General features: G+C 44.2%; 1 protein-coding gene across 2 annotated transcripts; it reads right to left on the reverse strand.

Moving 5' to 3' along the window:
• Positions 1-2,662: 2,662 nt before the first annotated feature.
• DNAJB1 (DnaJ heat shock protein family (Hsp40) member B1) lies at positions 2,663-8,158 on the reverse strand. 2 transcript variants are annotated; one of them, XM_077262657.1, is made up of 4 exons: positions 8,024-8,158; positions 6,471-6,722; positions 4,146-4,714; positions 2,663-3,901 (listed from the first exon to the last, which is right to left on the reverse strand). In XM_077262657.1, the coding sequence occupies exons 2-4, from the start codon at positions 6,679-6,681 to the stop codon at positions 3,671-3,673; spliced, it is 1,011 nt and encodes a 336-aa protein (XP_077118772.1). In that variant the 5' UTR covers positions 6,682-6,722; positions 8,024-8,158; the 3' UTR covers positions 2,663-3,670. The 2 variants fall into 2 exon arrangements, with proteins under 2 accessions (XP_077118772.1, XP_077118773.1); XM_077262658.1 differs by lacking the exon at positions 8,024-8,158 and adding an exon at positions 7,789-7,946.
• Between the last annotated feature and the right edge of the window lie 10,132 nt (positions 8,159-18,290).

Here is an 18,290-nt window from a genome sequence, read left to right on the forward strand (position 1 = left end):
TCTCCACTCACTCACCTTTTACTCAATGTTACATTTTTACATCAGCCCATGAACAACACTGCAATACGCTAGAGTACAGTTTTAAGAAAAGTATGGAATTCCTTTTCCTTGATTCTGTACCATGAAAAACAGGCACCAAGAGCTAGCAGGTTCTTTTCCTTTAGTCTAGACTAAAGCCTAAGAGATCTACAGAATCTTTAGGAAAGTCCAAGTCCCTGACTAAATAATTTAAATCCGGCTGTGAAAAAAAAACGGTGCTGGTAGAGTGAAAGTCTTTGTCAGAATCCTGCTCTTCAAGTTCTGAATCGTCTGAATCAGGTGTATCTTCAAGTTTCTCCGGAGGTGAAGGGACAGGTATTGCTGTACCGTGAGGCACAGGGCGAATCATTGACAGGAGGTTCGGGTATATAATGTCTTTCTTATTTTTAAGGTTGAATATCTCCATGTTGCACGTACAAAAGTAGCAGTCATTATGATTTTGCAGTTCTCTCCAAATCACAGGCACACCAAAACAAAAGCACTCTTTCTTCACTTTATACCACCATGGTAGTTCTACACAAACAGAACACTACATGTGGAGCTCACGACTTGTCCTGATCACCTAGTTTTACACCAAAGTACGCACATACACTTTTCTAATAAAGTCTGTAATGTTCCTTCACTACAGAACACAAAATGTAGCAAAAGTTGTTGGATTAATTGTGACACCCCCTTGAAGCCATTTCGATCACATTGTTAAAAACAGAAGCTTAATCCATCACAACCACTAAAGGCTCAATGGAATCGCGGCAAGCGCACCACCACACTCTTATGAATTTTGTAAAAAAAAAAAAATAAAAAAAAAAAAAAATCGACCTTTGCTCCCCACAGCAACCAATCACTGTGCAGCTTACAGTTCTTATACTGCTGAAGTAAAATGAAAGCTGTGCTCAGTTTGGTTGCTCTGGACCCCACCTCACAGTTATTTGCCAATTCTGCCACTGCGCCTTCTGGTGCTTTGGCAATCGGGGTAATGGGGCTTGGGGTTGATGTCAGCTATGATTTGTCCAAAAAACACAGCTGACATCAAGGCCTGGGTTTAGCAATGGAGAGGTATCTATTAGATACCCCCAATACAAACTCAGTTATAAAAAACAAAACAAAAAAAACACTCGATTGAAATAAACAGTCCTCCACTTTGTTAAAAAAAAAAAAAGATCCCACGAAGGTCCAACGTAGTGCAGCGAACCAGCCGTACGAAGCCTATGGAGCCTTGTTCTGAGGCTCCATATGATTTGCAAACAACCACTTCGTGGTCACGCAGCGACCCGGCGACTCTGAAGAGCTGTGACATCAGTAACGTTACCGCTCTGCAGACGTTTCAGATCATGCCGCTATGTGCGTGACCAGGAGGCTGAAGAGCGGCTACATAACCAACATCACCACTCTTCAGAGTCGCCGGGTCTCAAGCAATGCTGGCATGACCCAGAACAAGGCTCCATAGGCTTTGTACTCCGGGTTCGCTGCACTACGTTGGACCTGCGTGGGATCTTCTTTTTTAATAAAGTGGTGAACCAGGGAAAGTGTGGGGCAGTGTTTATTTCAATCAAGTATTTTTTGGTGTGTATTCTTTTCTTTCCTGGGTTAGTAATGGGGATATCTGACAGACACCTCTCCATTACTAACACCAAGGCTTAAGGTCAGCTGTGTTTTTGGACACTTCACAGCTGACTTCAAACCCAAACACCATTACCCCGACTGACAACGCACCAGGGCACTCGGGAAGAGCCAAGGTGAAGCACCAGAATTGGAGCATCTCATGCGGTGCGCCACTTCTGGGGCGGCTGATGGCTGGTATTTTTAGGCTGGGCAGGGCCCAATAACCAGGGACATTTCCAGCTGTCTGCTTTACCTTGGCTGTTTATCAAAAATCCCCCCCATGTCATTTTTTTAGATTAATACATGAACAGTAACCAACACATTTCTTGAATGCATTTTACTCTGGTACGTAGTACACGGTGCTGTATGCATTTACATTTGTATTGGCCCCAGTGATCTGTGCAGCTGGAAAACAAACAGCAGCGAGAGAAAAAAAAAAAAAAAGAAAAAAAAAAAAGAGAGATTTCACCATAGGATTTAATAGGCATGTGTGGATGGATAAGCAGCTCTGGTACATGCATGTACAGATGCTACACGTACATGTGAAGAAGTCCTTCGCTAATGCATGTCTGTAGAGAATGTAAGGTAATCTGGAGTACACCTACAGACTCCCCATTGGTTCAGGCCGCTCTCTCCCCTCCTTCCTGCAGTTCTGCCTCTTCTGATTGGCTACCGTGCATAAACAAAGCCCTGCGCAGTCTCAGCGGGAGGTCTGTACCAGGGCGCTGAACTATATTACAGGAAGCCCAAGAGGACAAACTAAACTACCCATAATAAAGGCATCAGGTAGCTTGTGCACATATCAACGAGCCTACAGCAAGATACAGGTTGACTTATGGACGATTTTGAGTTTTCACCATAGCTTACAGCATGGCAGTTGTTTACTACGGACTTGCTAAAATTTAAAGAGGACCACGCAATGAAACTTGATTTATCCAACGACTGTGGACCAGAGCAACCAGAAACGGGAGCTTTCAGCCTTCGACTACTGACATAGACCAAAAATTAAGAAATGGAGACCATATTTATGGAAAATACTTTTATTTAGTGTTGGAGATGTTTTAGTCCAGGACCTCCATGCCACATGAATCCTGTGACCGGTCGCTGGACGCATAGGCAGTACTAGGAAGTGTCAGCAATTTATACAAATACAACAAAAATCTCTACCCAAACGTCATACACCCTCGATCATTCACTAGCCCAACCTCACACAGCTCCAGTCGCCTGCAAGACATGTCTATATAGTATGAAACACAGACACAGGACAATCCGATTAAAATAAAAAGCTATATATACAGTAATATTTACAGCACAAATACAAATGTATTTATAGTGGGAACACTGGAGTAAGCCAGTCCATTTGAAATACATGTACGCTGCAGCTCCATGGCACCAGCTAGGTTAAAAAAAGGCCTCCTATTACAAAGAAAACAAGGCTTTACAAAAAAACAAATAAAAAAAAACACAACAAAAAATGGTTCTCTCCATTTACCTTAAGGGCCACTTCTAGGAGAAAGCTAACCCACGATCATCTCTGTGCCGAGTACTGGGTACTTTGTGGCATGCGCAATGCCACATGGGGGCAGAGTGATGGGTTAACAAGGCTAGTAAGAGGCCAACGTGCTGCTCCAGTCAGCACAGATATAGTACTGGAACTGAGATCTAAAAGAATGAGATGATTGGGAAATTATGGGATCTGCTGCGCGATTCTTGAGATTCAGCTGCTTAGTTTTGTAACATAAGACTCTAAACGGAATGAGTGCACATACAACCGTCATGCTGAGACTATGGGGGATTTCATGTAACAGCAGACCTAGGACATTCAATGGTTCAGGACTTTTTGAGTTATATAGGTGCAGCCCAACAAGGATCAATGAAAACAAAAACAACTTATAGATATATTTTGACTCATTGCATCTTGCTCATGAGTATAGTTCCCCGTCGGCTGTTTCTCCAGATTCTTAGGCACTGACAGCAAGGCCCATCAGTGCCACTTTGGTCTGTATCATTTTAGGTGGGGGTAGCACAATTATTAGGCAGGCAGCACCCGTTCTAGTGTTTCCCGAGAAGATGCAGGCAGACGTTCGGGGAAGCGAATATCAAACTCTACTACAAGATCCCCCCGCTGTTCAGGAGCCTTAGGGAGTGGAAGTCCTTCTCCGTGAATCTTGCGCTTCGTCCCTGGGTTGACGATGTCTTTGCTGACAAGTGGAATGTTGCGACCGTCGAGGGTCGGGACGGTGATGGAGTATCCACAGAGAGCCTGTGATAATGATAAGAAAAATCAATGTAGATGATAGGAAAAAATGTTAAAGATACTAAACCCAGCAATTATTTTCTTACTATGCAATCAGTTGTTCCTTGTGAACAGCCATTGGGCTAGTGGACTTTAGTCAACAGCCCTACAAATCCAGAACAGGCAACTGAGAAAGAATCAGCCGCTGTGCTGTCTTCACTACTATTACAATGTGGCCATTATACACAAGATCTCATACACGATCTCTCACCTCTCGTAGGCTGATCTTTGATGTGTAGATCAAATTCGATGAATCTCTCTTGAACACTGAATGAGGTTTGTCCTTCAACACAAACACAATATCTGCTGGGATGTTGTTAGGAGTCTCATCGCCTTCCTTGGGGAAAGTGATCTTGGTGCCCTCCTTCCAGCCCTTCTTCACCTGGATGGTGAGGATCTTGTCCTCTGTGTGTACGCTCCTTCCATCCGGACCCAATCGTTTGTGAGAAATCTTCATCTTCTTGGTGCAGCCCGTATAGATTTCTTCTAGAGAAACTGGAAGTTCCCTGATCACTGGAGGGTCTGGCTTCTTGGGGATTACCTCACGCTGTCCAGGGGCAGCCCTGGGGAAGCCACCTAAATGACCAAAGCCGCCCATGCCGAAACCGGAGAAAGGGTCATCTGTCTCCATCTCATCATCTCCTCTTCCAAAAAAGGAATCAAATGGGTTACGACCTCTAAAGAACTCTGCAAACATGGCGTGAGGATCTCCATGGAAGGAGTAGCTGTAGGAAGGACCGTTGGGACCACCACTTCCTCCACCTGGGGTTCCTTTAAGACCTGTTTAAAAAAAAAATAAAAAAAGTAGAAATAAATGTCACTAGTTTACAATCACAAAGTGAAACATCCTGAAATTACTTGACAGGATCTTAATTTATGGTAAGAAGCAAAAGTCCTAATCGCATGAAAGAACAATGGCATTCATAGAATGCAAAACAGAGGACTGAAAACAATTTACTTCCTTTCTGTGAGCTCTCAGGAGTGACGTGACACATTGTACTCTCTGACCAGCATTATAAGTGCTGTTATGTTGATTCAATACAACGCTTTTATACGGATGCCATACCGTAAAGACATACATCAGCACGATACCTCACCAGGCCTCCTGGTAGACATTTAAAGCCTAGGATTGCACTTAGGCTACTTTTACACATGCCTGGATTTTTGGCAGCTGTATTGCCGTTTTTTTTTGCGATCTCCCGCAAAAACGGGCCGCAAAAAACCCTTCTCGGATCGCCGTTTTTCCCTGTTGTAACAAATTGCAAGGAAAAAGAAATCGGCAAATACGGTGTACTGCAAAAACAAGCTAATGTTTTTGCGGTATCATTGTTTTAAATGGAGGCCGTGTCCGTGAAAAATATCGAGCAAGCTTGATATTTTTTCACGGCCATACAAGACACGGTGCTCCGATGTTTTTTTGCGGCCCCATAGAAATCTATTGGTCCTGCAAAATCGAATGGCAAAAATCATGGCAAGTGTAAAAGCAGCCTTAAATGGGGTTTTCTCAACATGATAAAAGGATTCCGACTGCAAAGTGCTTGTTAAAAAAAACAAACAACTTTGCAAAAAAAAATAAATAAAAAACAACTCAAGAACGGTGGAGTATTTAATTCTGCATTTCACTGCTCTCCGCCTGGGTTAACGGACACTTTTACAGTCTACTGGAGGTGGCCAGCTTCCAAATCCCAGCTCAGAATCTGTCCAGATCGCTGGATCAGTGACTCTTTGCTCTTCTGATGCTCCAGAGGCAAAGCTGCTTCTACTAACAGTATCAGAGAGCGGTTAGTTCGGGCCAGCAGCTCAACTAGGCTGTTGGGCTGAACTATCAATCAACAGCACATCGTCCCTGGTGAGTATGAACAGTGATCATGAGAAACCACCTTTAAGAATAGAGAAAAGGAACTGACATTAAAAGACGGAAGCAGGAGACAAGTCCTGATCTGCAGAAATCCCGAGGCCCCGGCAGGACAGGACGTGCTCCGTCATGGCTCCTCATAGATTCTACTGTATATCAATCATACAGGTGAGATCAGTAGAAGCAGGACGAGCCGTCAGCAGGGGCCTCATCTGACAATCCCTACGGATTATAGAAGCAACAAGAAGTCCAGATGATTAGATAGAAAATTGTGTGCAAATTAACCAAAAGTGACAACATGACAATAAAAAGTTGAGACTTTAGAGACATGATCTGCCAAGCTCAATAAAGAAGCAATAAGAAAGTGCCCTGCCCTCAATCTGCCAGGAAAAAGGGCACTGCATGCCACGTGGTACGCGTGCTAATAACATGCCCACACTGGTTGTTTGGCGCATGTGGGGTGTGAATATTACTAGTTGCCAGGTGATCTCCGAATTCCACAAGACTGAAGAAAGATGCGTCATTGTGGTCACCACCTAGTTATGAGCAAGAAGGCAATGTCACCGAGTGCACGTCTCCCTAACCGTCTACACAAAGCTCGGGGTCTCACCCATCACATGCCCGTGTGTCGGGATCACCAGTTCTATGGCACCTTATAGTCTCTACATGACCTGTACATACCCTCCTCTCCAAACTTGTCGAATATCTCCCTCTTCTTGGGGTCGCTCAGCACATCGTAGGCCTCGGCGATCTCCTTAAAGCGCTCCTCCGCCCCCGGATCCTTGTTTTTATCAGGGTGATATTTCAGGGCTTGTTTCCTGTACGCCTTCTTGAGGTCTTCCTCCGATGCCCCCTTGGACAACCCAAGGGTCTTGTAATAATCTTTACCCATTCTTCTGGGGGATCTTTCCAGTTAGTGGTGTAGCCAGACACCTGGAGAAAGCACAGCACATTAGTATCACATAATAACATGCAGAATAGGAGGTGCACCAAGGATGGGGGCCACCACACCAGGTACCGGACATACGGGAAAAAATAAGCAGCGTCTCAACGAGATTTCACAAGTTTCATTCACTTTCAATACCTGGTACAGTAAATCTGTTTTTTTACCCTTGAAAAACACATGGAAAAAATGCAGCAAATTGTTGGCAAAAAAAAAATCACATAAATAACATATCGTTAATAACAAATTAGTCTTAAAGGGGTTGTCCACTACTGGACATCCCTAACTTAATCAATTTAGGACCGTAAAGAAGTTTTCCAGGCTTGAGCCCCAAGATTGGCCAACCCCCTTTAACTAAAATAACCTTCAGGGACGCCGCTCCAGCCGCTGTGCCCACACAGTGACGTGACGTGTTGTGCGGCTCATTGGCTGCAGCCTGTATGAGACACAATAACGTCACGGTGTGGGAACAGCAGCGCTGCGGGAGGGGAGAATATATTGGTTTTATCTTAAGTAGGGTCTTTAGTGGATTTAGCAGACATCCCCTGCAATATAAAAATAAGGAGAAATATATATATATATATATATATATATATATATATATATATATATATATAATCAGCTAGATACACAAGCTCCTACACAGCTCTATTTACTGATCACGGGTCTCCGCAAGTGGCGACACGAGCTGATTTATTATTTAATAAAATAAAAAAAAGCTTAATACGTAAAATTTTATATATATATATATATATATATTTTAGTTGTCATACACATCAACTGAAAATCATTAAAAAAAAAAAAAAAAAAGTGTATGGATTATTGAAGAAGGGGTTAAAAAAAAAAAAAAAAAAAGAGAGGATAACAAAATGCAAACACAAACGCAGCGATGGCGGACACTCGGGGAAAGCGTTGTATTAACCCTTATTATGCCATGCAGCTTTGTACCGGACAGGGCCTATTACAGCGGTGCCCCCGCGCCCCGTTCTCCGTACACAGCTCCTATGCGGAGCCCTGGCACACAGCACATAATACCCATGTCACCAGTCTCTCTACCTCTGCTTGCTGTCAGGAGTGTGTTACATTAGAGCCCTGAGACTGAATACTTCTCACAGATGAGGGTTCGTTACAGTTGTGTCCAGTGTACATATTACCGCTGGTCACTGTGGGGCCCCCATTACTCCTGAGGGGCCACAGACCCCCTCCTTACATAGGCTGCGCCGTCTCCTCATCCCCATATAACTCCACCTATGCCCAACCATCCGCCTGGCCGCTCAGCAGCACCACGTACCTGCACAGCAGCGGCCGTAACGACTCCTCTGCCCAGTCTCCGTGACAGCCAGGCTCTTGTACGCGCGGCTCCACCTCCAGAACCTTCCAGATCTTTCTTCCGCACTCCAGAAACTTCACGAGCCGTAGACCAATCACAGCGCTTAGACTAGGGAGCTCCACCAATCACTGGCAAATAACTATCCGCAGCCAATGAATACGCTGCAGGTTGTGACATATCGATGTGACACGCCTCTCACAGGTGATTGGTTGTTCAGGAAGCTTCGTACAGTGACTAAGCCAATCAGAGGAGAAAACTGAGGCTACGGTGGGCAACTGCTTTGTCGCCATTTTGAAGTTGGGCAGTGTGGGCAGTCTGAAGCACTGTGTGGTGGACTTTCCTCGATGAGCTACCAACTGACAGTGGCCACTTTCTACTGTCTTTTTTATCAAGGGGGCCATTTCTTAATGATATAATCTTCTGGGAAAGCACAATGACAACCTATTATATGAGCGGTCTAGCATTAGAGTTGCCATTCAAACGTCCCATACAGGCCATAGTGCCCCCTGAGGTAACCGCCGCTGCCCCCCATATGGGTCTGCTGACTGCGGGTGTGATAAGCGGATCAATGATAAGCGTCTGCTGACAGGAAAGCAACAAGCATTGAGGCCGGAAACTGATGAACGAAGGAATTGTCATCCATATTGTCATCCATGTGTCATTTTTTACCTCCATAAGCCGTTAGTTTTTATACATCAGGAATTGCTGACGTTTACAATCCCAAATACAGCTGCCCATGTTAAATGGGATGTCCATTTTCAGTAAAGTGGTCCCCGAAAGTATGTAAAGTGACGTCACCACTGCAGCCAGCCAGTCTGTGGGCTCAGCGTCACGTGCCGTCAACCTCTGCAGGAGCACCGAGCTTGGTGACTGACTGCAGAGGTGACGTCGCCTCTGTAGTCAACACACCGTGACCGCAGTAGTGACAGGAATGCCGGTGCTGGAATCCGGGTTGGTCCTGATGAGTTTGTTATTTTATGTACTTTACACTTACAGAATGTGGACAACCCCTTTAACTACTTCTGGACCATCCATAGAATTTAAACATCCAGCTCCTGCTACGGGAGCGGGGGTCCGGTTGTCACACCCAGCTGGAGTCCCCTTAGAGAAGGCAGACACGTTTATTACCATCTCTGCCTTCTCCAACACTGTACACATAGCGCTAAACAAGCCCAGTGTACGCAGTAATAGGAAGCACCAACGGCGATTCCTCCGCTGGCCATATGATCGCTGTTTATAAGGTATGATCAAGAGCTGCTGGGTCATTGGAGACCCCCGACAGCTCTGCTGTGCAGCCAGGAAGCTTGAATAAAACCACATATGAAATTTAAATATTGCATTGCTACCCTAAATGTTTTTTATTACCTTTTTGGGGGGTACAATCGTAAAATAAATGAAAATTAACTAAAAAAGAAAATGCAGTGAATATATATATAAATGCCACCGTCAATCAAAATCGCTGTTACTAGCTTCACCTTCCCTAAAAAAAAAAACAAAAAAAAAAAAAGTCCGATAAATAAAAATATTTGTTACAGAATGGGGAACACATCTCGAAATGTATTTTGGACATTCTTTGTGGTCATAAAAATTAAAAAAAATTTGGGAAAATAGACCCTAGTTTTCCACCGATATCAGCAAAATAAAAAAAAAGAGATAATTTGATAGCGACATTAAAATGAAACCCAGTGTATCACGAAAAAAAAGGCGCAAAAATTACTTGAATATCCGTACAAGAAAAAATGTTACAGCTCATTAAAACCCAAAAATGTGCCTGATCAAGAACAGGAGGTAATTGGCCCAGTCTTGAACTAGTTAATAATGGTGATGTATCCATGAATATTGGATGCTACGTGGGGGTTTTTTGGCGCTCTCATAGTCTTGAATGGGTGAGATCTTCAGCAGATAGAACAGTTTTGAATCAAAACTGCAGCAAGCAGCTGTGAAAGTGACATATCGGCAGCACCCCTGTCACGTGATCGCGGGGCGCTGATCGGTTCTCATGACAGCTGGGGTCTGCAGAAGACCCCCAGCCATGGCTGTCATTGAAAACCTCCTATGAGATGATTTCTGCTACACATAGGAAGGCTGAATCCCTGCTCTGTGCAGCACAAGTGATCAGAAAATCGCAGCTTCAAGTCTCCTAAGACTACTGAAGCAAGTGAAAAGTAGAGAAAAATGTCTGTGCAGCAAGTAAGGAAAGAGTGGCACTCACCGTCCTAAAATTTAACTTTATTTCGGCAATTTTAAAACATCCAGGTAAGGAGAGTAATCAGTGGAACAGAGAACTGGACGACGATCGTTTCGCGCACAAGCGCTTCAACATGACCTGTTGAAGCGCTTGTGCACGAAACGATCGTCGCCCAGTTCACTGTTCCACTGATTACTCTCCTGACCTGGATGTTTTAAAATTGCCGAAATAAAGTTAAATTTTAGGACGGTGAGTGCCACTCTTTCCTTACTTGCTGCATGGACATTTGCTTTGTTTTTTTCATGAGTGGGCACCCTGGAGTCCGATTTGGGCAGCCATTGAGCAGATGAGATGTTCATAAATAGCTGTGCATATGTGTTGAAGTGGTGCAGATCATTTTGTCTGATATGGCCATCTGAGAGCTTGTTTTTTTGCAGGACGAGATGTACTTTTGAATTACACCATTGGTTTTGCCATGTTACAATATGTACTGGAAAATGGGAAATAAATTCAAAGTGCGGTGAAATTGCAAAAAAAGTGCAATTCCACAATTGTTTTTTGTTTTACTTTTTTTTATCATGTTCACTAAATACTAAAACTGACCTGCCATTATGCTTCTGCAGGTTATTTCAAGTTCGTAGATACCAAACATGTCTAGGTTCTTTTATATTTAAGTGGTGAAAAAAAATCCAAAAGTTTCTAAAAAAAAAAGTCGCCATTTTCCGAGACCTGTAGTGTCTCCGTTTTTCAAAATCTGGGCTGGGTGAGGGCTTATTTCTTGCGCATCGAGCTGATGTTTTTGTTAATACCATTTTGGTGTTGATACAATGTTTTCATTGCCCGTTATCACATTTTAATGCAATGTTGCAGCGACCAAAAAAAAAAAAAAAAAAAAGAATTCTGACATTTTGATTCTTTTTCTCTTTACGCCATTTGCCAATCGGATTAATTCTTTTTATATATTGATAGATCAGGCGATTCTGAATGTGGCGATACCAAATATGTGTATTTTTATTTTTATTACTTTATTTTCCCCACTGATACCCTTCAGTCAACAGCCTCCAAACTTCTGTCCCTTACTTCATCTTTTGGACTTACTCAGTGGTCCTCCGCAGCCACCCACACAGAAGGACATACACTAGACCTGGTCTTCACCCCTCTCTGCTCTCTATCTAACCTCACCACCTCCCCTCTCCCTCTATCCGACCACCATCTACTCACTTTCTCATCCCTGTCCTCCTCACCGGTCACCCATGTCCAGCAACATGCGCACCCCCGCAGAAACCTTTCACACCTAAACACCCACACGCTCTCTGACTCTATCCTACCACAGGCATCCATATCCTCACTCCACGACAGACAATGCCACTGCTTTCTACCATGCCACTTTCACATCAGCTATGGACACTGTTGCCCCTCTCGTCCATGGCAGAGTGCGACGTATCAATAGACAATGCTGGCACAATAACACCACTAAAAAGCTCCGGCAAGTGTCCAGGGTTGCAGAGCGGCGTTGAAAGAAAACACACTCGCAAGATGACTTCACTGCATTCAAGCAGGCAACACTCGCATTCAAATCTGCCCTCACCTCGGCTAAACAGGCCAACTTCACAACCCTCATATCTTCCCTATCCTACAACCCCAAAAATTATTCAAAACCTTTCTGGCCCAGACGTCACCCCACTGCCTCCTCACCACTACCGAAGCTACCGCCTCATCAACACCAAAGCTCCTGCAACCCTCAACCTATTATCTCCTTCCCCACCATCCTGTAGAATGTAAGCCCGCAAGGGCAGGGTCCTCGCCCTGCTCTGTATCACTCTGTAATTGTTAGTTTGCTTACTGTAAGTGGAGTGCCCCCAGACGCAGGGCCGCGGGGTACTCGGTACCGGGCCTCTCTGTCTCCGTTCTGGGGTTGTCACGGTGGCTAGACCCGGTCCGTGACCCTGCTAAGGGGCGTCCAATGAAAGGTGTGATGATGATGCGTGGTGCAAGTTGCGGTGAATAACGAGGACACAGGGTTGCAGTCTCTTTACCTCTTTACTGAAGTCTTCAGGATCCTCAATCCAGAGCACTGCTAACAGGGCTGGCTGAGACCGGCCGGTCCGAAGGCACCTCCACAGTTTCCTTTGCAGGTGGAAATCAGTGCCTTCCTACTAGCGCCTGTGTGTTGTAGTACCTCCCTGCTGAGCACCACGGGATAGTCCTCACAACTGTTGTGTCTGTTTCTGATGTTCTTCTTTCTCACAACTTATGTCTGTTCTGATGTTCTTTCTCCGTCCCCCAGATGATATAGATAGGATGCACCCTTATGACGGGTAGGCCTGGAGTTCTTCCGGGACCCTAGCGTTGCCCCTCTCCCACAGTTGCCCCCTATGTCTGCTTAGGTGATTTAGGTGAGACAGCCAACCTAAAATTAACTGTCCTGCCGCTGTTTGAAGTAATGCTTGGAACCTAATACTTCCTTGGCGTTCCGGCCACCGGCTACGCGCCTCAGTAGGATGTTGCCTCGATCTTACGGCACGACTCCTACTGGTGTTATCTCCTTTTTGCTGCGATCTCGTTTCTTACTTCTCCACAGTAAACCCCGCTTCTTTTCCTTTCTTAGGATGCCGCCACATTCAAGTGCAGGCGCGGCTCCGTAACGTTCTGTTCTGTTCGCTAGGCCACTGTCAGGATCCCACCCCTGACAGAGACCCCCCTGAATCTTCCCCTGCAACACCCTCTGCCACAGGATGTTACCTAGTTCCAACCCAGTCAGCTTCTCCCTCACTTCCTATCCAGCCCCCAGTTTTACCAGATTGTGAGGAGTGGCCTAATACATAGAACCCTTTGCTCCCCCTGGTGGCCAGAATGTGAAGTGTAAAGTGTGACTGTGATACCTGGTCAGGTGAACTCCTTAAGTGCCATCAGATGTACCATCACTCCCCTTAGCGGCGGAGCGTCAGTACTGCAACGACCAGGACTCTGGGGCGCTGCACAAGTGATATCTGTAATTTGTATGTAACCCCTTCTCATGTACAGCATCATGGAATCAATGGTGCTATATAAATAATAATAATAATTTTGAATAGGTTAAATGGGGGGTGATTTGAACTTTTATATATTTTTAAAATTTTTAATTTTTTTTTTAAATATTTATTTTTAATTTTTTACCAGCTTCAATAGTCTCTACTAGAAGCTGCGATCATGCGATAGCTTATGCTACACAGAGCAGGGCTTCATCTCTGAGTACCAGAAATATTCACTTGCTATTAGCACCGACCGCTCATAGCTATCCGGCAATGACAACCACAGGGGTCTCCTGCAGACGCCGAGTTGTCATGCTAACCAACTGGCGACCCGCGGTCATGTCAGATTAGTGAGGCGCTTCCAGCGTGATCGTGTTAAATGCCACTGTCAGAGATTGACAGCGCCATTTAACATGTTAACAGCCGCGGGTGGGTCACGATTCCACCCGTGGCTGTTAGGGGCAGATGTCAGCTGTTCAATTCAGCTGACGTGCCAGAAATGTTGCGAGCTCATCGCTGTAGCCATGTATAATGCACAACCCATCATCATTCATGTAGTATAGTGACAGCCCTTAGTCATTCATACAGTATAATGCACAACCTATAGTGATCCATGCGGAATAATGCACAGCCCATTATCATCCATGTAGTATACTGCACACCCTATATCCTTCATATAATATGCATGGCCCATAGTCCTTCATATAGTATAATGACACACATTGTCAGAGCTAGCTTTTGCTGCATGGCTGGGAGGATAGAAGTTGGTGGTTATATGAGAAGGCATTTGGTGGGTTTACCTGTGACTGTTGCTTCATTTAGTAAGTGTGATAATTCCCTTTCCCAAAGTACTGCAGTGTGCAGGCGCCGGGCTCTCTGCAGTACTGCAGTACTTTGCTCTGCCCTCAACAGGGCAGACAAAGTACGCCTGCGCAGGAGCCGCGACAGGAAGCAAAGAGGACGTCATCATATGAAGATGGGAGGCACCGACCCGGACCGCGACGCCCATCAGACCAGACCGCACCGGGTCCGCCCCTGGGTGAGTGTAATCTAACTTGTTTTTCTTATCTTTCAGGTTACATCGGGGGCTTATCTACAGCCTTACACAATGCTGTAGATAAGCCCCTGATTGCGGTGGCCGCAGCTTAAGGTACCTTCACACGAAACGACTTTACAACGAGAACGACAACGATCCGATCGCTGCAGCGTCGCTGTTTACATCGCTGTAGAGATGTCAAACACAGCAGCTCCAGAACGACGCAGGAGCGATCCTGTGACGTAGCGGTGACGCACTTATCGTTCTCACAGGTCGTTAGCTCCATGTTTAACATTGCTGGTATCGTTGCTTTTGCTTTCAAACACGACGATACACGCCGATCTGACGACCAAATAAAGTTCTGAACTTTAATCAACGACCAGTGATATCACAGCAGGATCCAGATCGCTGCTGCGTGTCAAACACAACGATATCGCTATCCAGGACGCTGCAACGTCACGGATCGTTGTCGTTCTCGTTGTAAAGTCGTTTCGTGTGAAGGTACCTTTATAGGCCAAAAATGGGGTGACATATTCCCTTTAACTGTTCCTCATAGGACATACTTTGCAGTCCGCTCACCATCCTGGTAGCTCTTCTCTGAACTTGCTCCAGTATTTCAATGTCTTTTAAAATGTGGTTTCCAGAACTGAATACAGTATTCCAGATCAGGCCTGACCAAAGAGGAATAGAGGGGGATAATTAATTTACGTGATCTTGACTATATGCTTCTCTTAATACATCCTAGAACTGCGTTTGTCATTTTTTGCTGCTGCATTCTACTGTTGACTCATGTGCAGTTTGTGATCTATTAGGATACCCAATTTTTTTTGACACGTGCAGTTGCTTAGTTCTATTCATCCCATTCTGTAAATGTAATTTTTGTTTTTCTAGCCCAGATGTAGAATCTTGCATTTCTCCCTGTTAAATACCATTCTATTAGTCACTGCCCATTGTTCAAGCTTATCTAGGTCCTTCTGAATCCTTTCTCTGTCTTCTCTACTGTTAGCTATCCTTCCTAGCTTTGCATCATCTGCAAATTTGATTACTTTACCTTCAGATCTCTTATCTAGATCATTTATAGAAATGTTGAACAACACTGGGGCCAGGACAGAGCCTTGTGGTACTCCACGTGAAACACTCTTCCAATTGGATGTGCAACCATTTATTACCACTATTTGAATACGATCACTGAGCCAGTTATGAATCCACCTAACCATAGCCTTGTCAATCCCATACTTGGTTAATTGGTCATTTTTTTTTATAAGGATAGTATGAGATACTTTATAAAATGCTTTACCATTTACTATATACTATATTTACAGCATTTCCCTGATCCACCCAGTCAGTGATTACATCATAGAAAGAAATTAGATTAGTCTCACATGACTTGTTTGCTACAAACACATGCTGGCTATGGCTAATTACTGTATTCTCATCCAAGTACTTACATACATGCTGTTTAATAATTTGTTCAAAGATCTTTCCTGGTATAGAAGTAAGGCTCAAATACATTGCCATGTTAAAGTATAGGAAAAGTCCAATCCGGGTAACCGTGCCCCCGGAACGCCCCCTTTTTGTCCCTCTGGTGGGACGAAAAGGTGAAGCCCTCGTACCTCCGGCGAGATCGGCGTCCCTCGGGAGGGACTCCAATGTTAAGGGTCCCCCCAAAGTAAACCTCACTGGCCTGTACTTTCCTGCCTCCGTCTTCTTTCATTTTTTTGAAGATGCGGACAACATTTGCCCTTCTCCAATCTTCTGGGACTTCTCCTGTTTTCCAGGATTTTTCAAAGATTCTGGCTCGTGGTTCTGCAATTTCCCCTGCTAACTCTTTCAGTATCCTAGGATTTAATTCATCTGGAGCAGGAGATTTAAATTAATTTAAATTAGCTACGTGTTCCCTCACCATCTCTCTGTTTATAGATAGTGTGGATTCTTTTATTCCTTCGATGACACCGTGAAGATGAGTTGATGTTACATTTTCTTGCTTAGAGAACACAGATGCAAAATAGAGATTTAAAAGTTCCGCCTTCTGAACATTATTTTTGACCACTTCACCATTTTCATCCTGTAAAAATCCTATAGCATCTTTGACTTTTCTTTTCCTTTTGACATACCCCCCAAATCCCTTTTTACTGCTTTTGGTCTCCCTTACAAGCCTTACTTCATTACTGGCTTTAGCTCTTCCAACTCTCGCCCTACTGTATGTTCCCTGAAAACTTTAGCTATGCCCCCCTTTTTCCATTTGATACACATTTCTTTTTTACCTTTTAACAAGTGATTAAGTTCTGTGTTCATCTATTCTGGTCTCTTTAAATGCTTCCAATTTGTCCTTCTTTTTGGGATTGTTACTGCCTGTACGGTGAGAATTTCATTTAGCAAAATCTCCCTTCCTCCTTGGACATTTATTTCCTTTAGAACACCCAGCCATTGGACCTTTCCTACCCTATTTCTGAGTCAATTAAACTCTGCCTTTCTGAAGTCCAACCTTAAAGTTTGAGTCCTCGCTGGTCTTCCTCCTCTTATAATCCAAAATTTGTGGATAGCATGATCACTGCCTCCTAAAATTTCCAGCCACCTTTACTTCCTCAACCATTTCCTCCCAGAGTGAAGGATCATGTGAAGGCACAGTATGGAGAGTGGGTGCAGTGTGAAGAGAGGTCAGTGTGGAGAAGGTGATGTGGAGTGATAGTATAAAGAGCAGGCAGTGTGTAGGGAACTGTGAAACGGGGGGCACAGAATGGAGAATGTGTAGTGTGTTGAGGAAAGTGTGAAGTAGGGCTCAATATAGAGAGTAACCAGCATGGTGAACAATGTAAAGAAAGGGGACAGTGTGTAGAGGGGTCATAGCAGGTTACCATTGTTAAACACATACCTGGAATTGCAGGTTCATATGATACAGTTGAATATGTAGGAAGGCTGAGGGGATATTGCAGTTGGTCGCTATACTAAGCATGGTGCTGTATTCATATACTGACGATGGGTCTGGTGGTGTGTATATGTACTAACGATGGTTCTAGTGTTGTATCCATGTAATCATGATGATTCTAGTACTGTATTTTTATACTGATGGTAGTTTTGGTGCTGCATTCATACTGATAATGGTTATTATACTGTATGCATTTACTGATTTTGTTTCTGGTATTGTAATCATGTACTGATTATAGATCTTGTGCTATATTCATTTTGTATTCATGTACTCATGGTGGTTCTGGTGCTCTAGTCATGTCCTGATGATGGTTCTAGATATGTATTCATGCACTAGTGATGACCTTCCATTGTAATTGATCACTTTACTAAGCTTGTTGATGTTTTCATGGTTCTGGTGTTGTATTCATGTACTGATGACAGATCTGGTGCTGTATTTTGCTTAATTTGTGTACTTATGGTGGTTTCAATTTAGAGGGGAAATGTACAAACAATATCAAGCATTCTTGAGTAACGCATAATTTAACAATTAACAAGCATGGTTAGGACCCTGCTTGCAATCTATCAGGAAATAGGGGTGACACAAAAGGTAAAAAGTGTATGCTCCATCCATCAGTATAATAAATAAATAGGGGAAATTCAAATAACGCTGCATGAACTCACCATCAGCCAGTATCTGTATAAGTACAGCTACAAAGTGCTATTGAATGCATGGAGGATGTGGAAACTGGTGATACAATTGAACAGTTTTCTCAAGAAAATTTAGGAAGGAAGAATGGTGAACTGTTATTAGTGAGGTGAGGCTAGTCTAAAACTATATGTGTTTTTAGAGCACATTTGAAACTGTGGAGACTGGGAATTAACTGAATTGTCTGGGGTAATGTGTAGCACCCCCACTGCCGCAGGGCCGAGGGGTACCCGGTACCGGGCCTCTGGGTCTCTGCTCTGGGGTTGTCACGGTGGCTAGGCCCCGGTCCGTGACCCTGCTGAGGGGCGTACAGTGATAGATGTGAGTAGATGATGATGATGATGGTGACGCTGTAGTGGTGCGGTGCAGTAAATAACGAG

This window comes from Ranitomeya variabilis, chromosome 5, assembly GCF_051348905.1.
Source record: "Ranitomeya variabilis isolate aRanVar5 chromosome 5, aRanVar5.hap1, whole genome shotgun sequence".
Classification (NCBI taxonomy): domain Eukaryota; kingdom Metazoa; phylum Chordata; class Amphibia; order Anura; family Dendrobatidae; genus Ranitomeya; species Ranitomeya variabilis.

Coding starts and splice junctions, on each gene's coding strand:
- DNAJB1 (XM_077262657.1), bottom strand. CDS start 6,681: ATGGGTAAAGATTATTACAAGACCCTTGGGTTGTCCAAGGGGGCATCG. Junction 4,715..6,470: donor CGACAAGTTTGGAGAGGAGG/GTATGTACAGGT, acceptor TTTTTTAAACAG/GTCTTAAAGGAACCCCAGGT. Junction 3,902..4,145: donor CAAAGATCAGCCTACGAGAG/GTGAGAGATCGT, acceptor TCATTATCACAG/GCTCTCTGTGGATACTCCAT.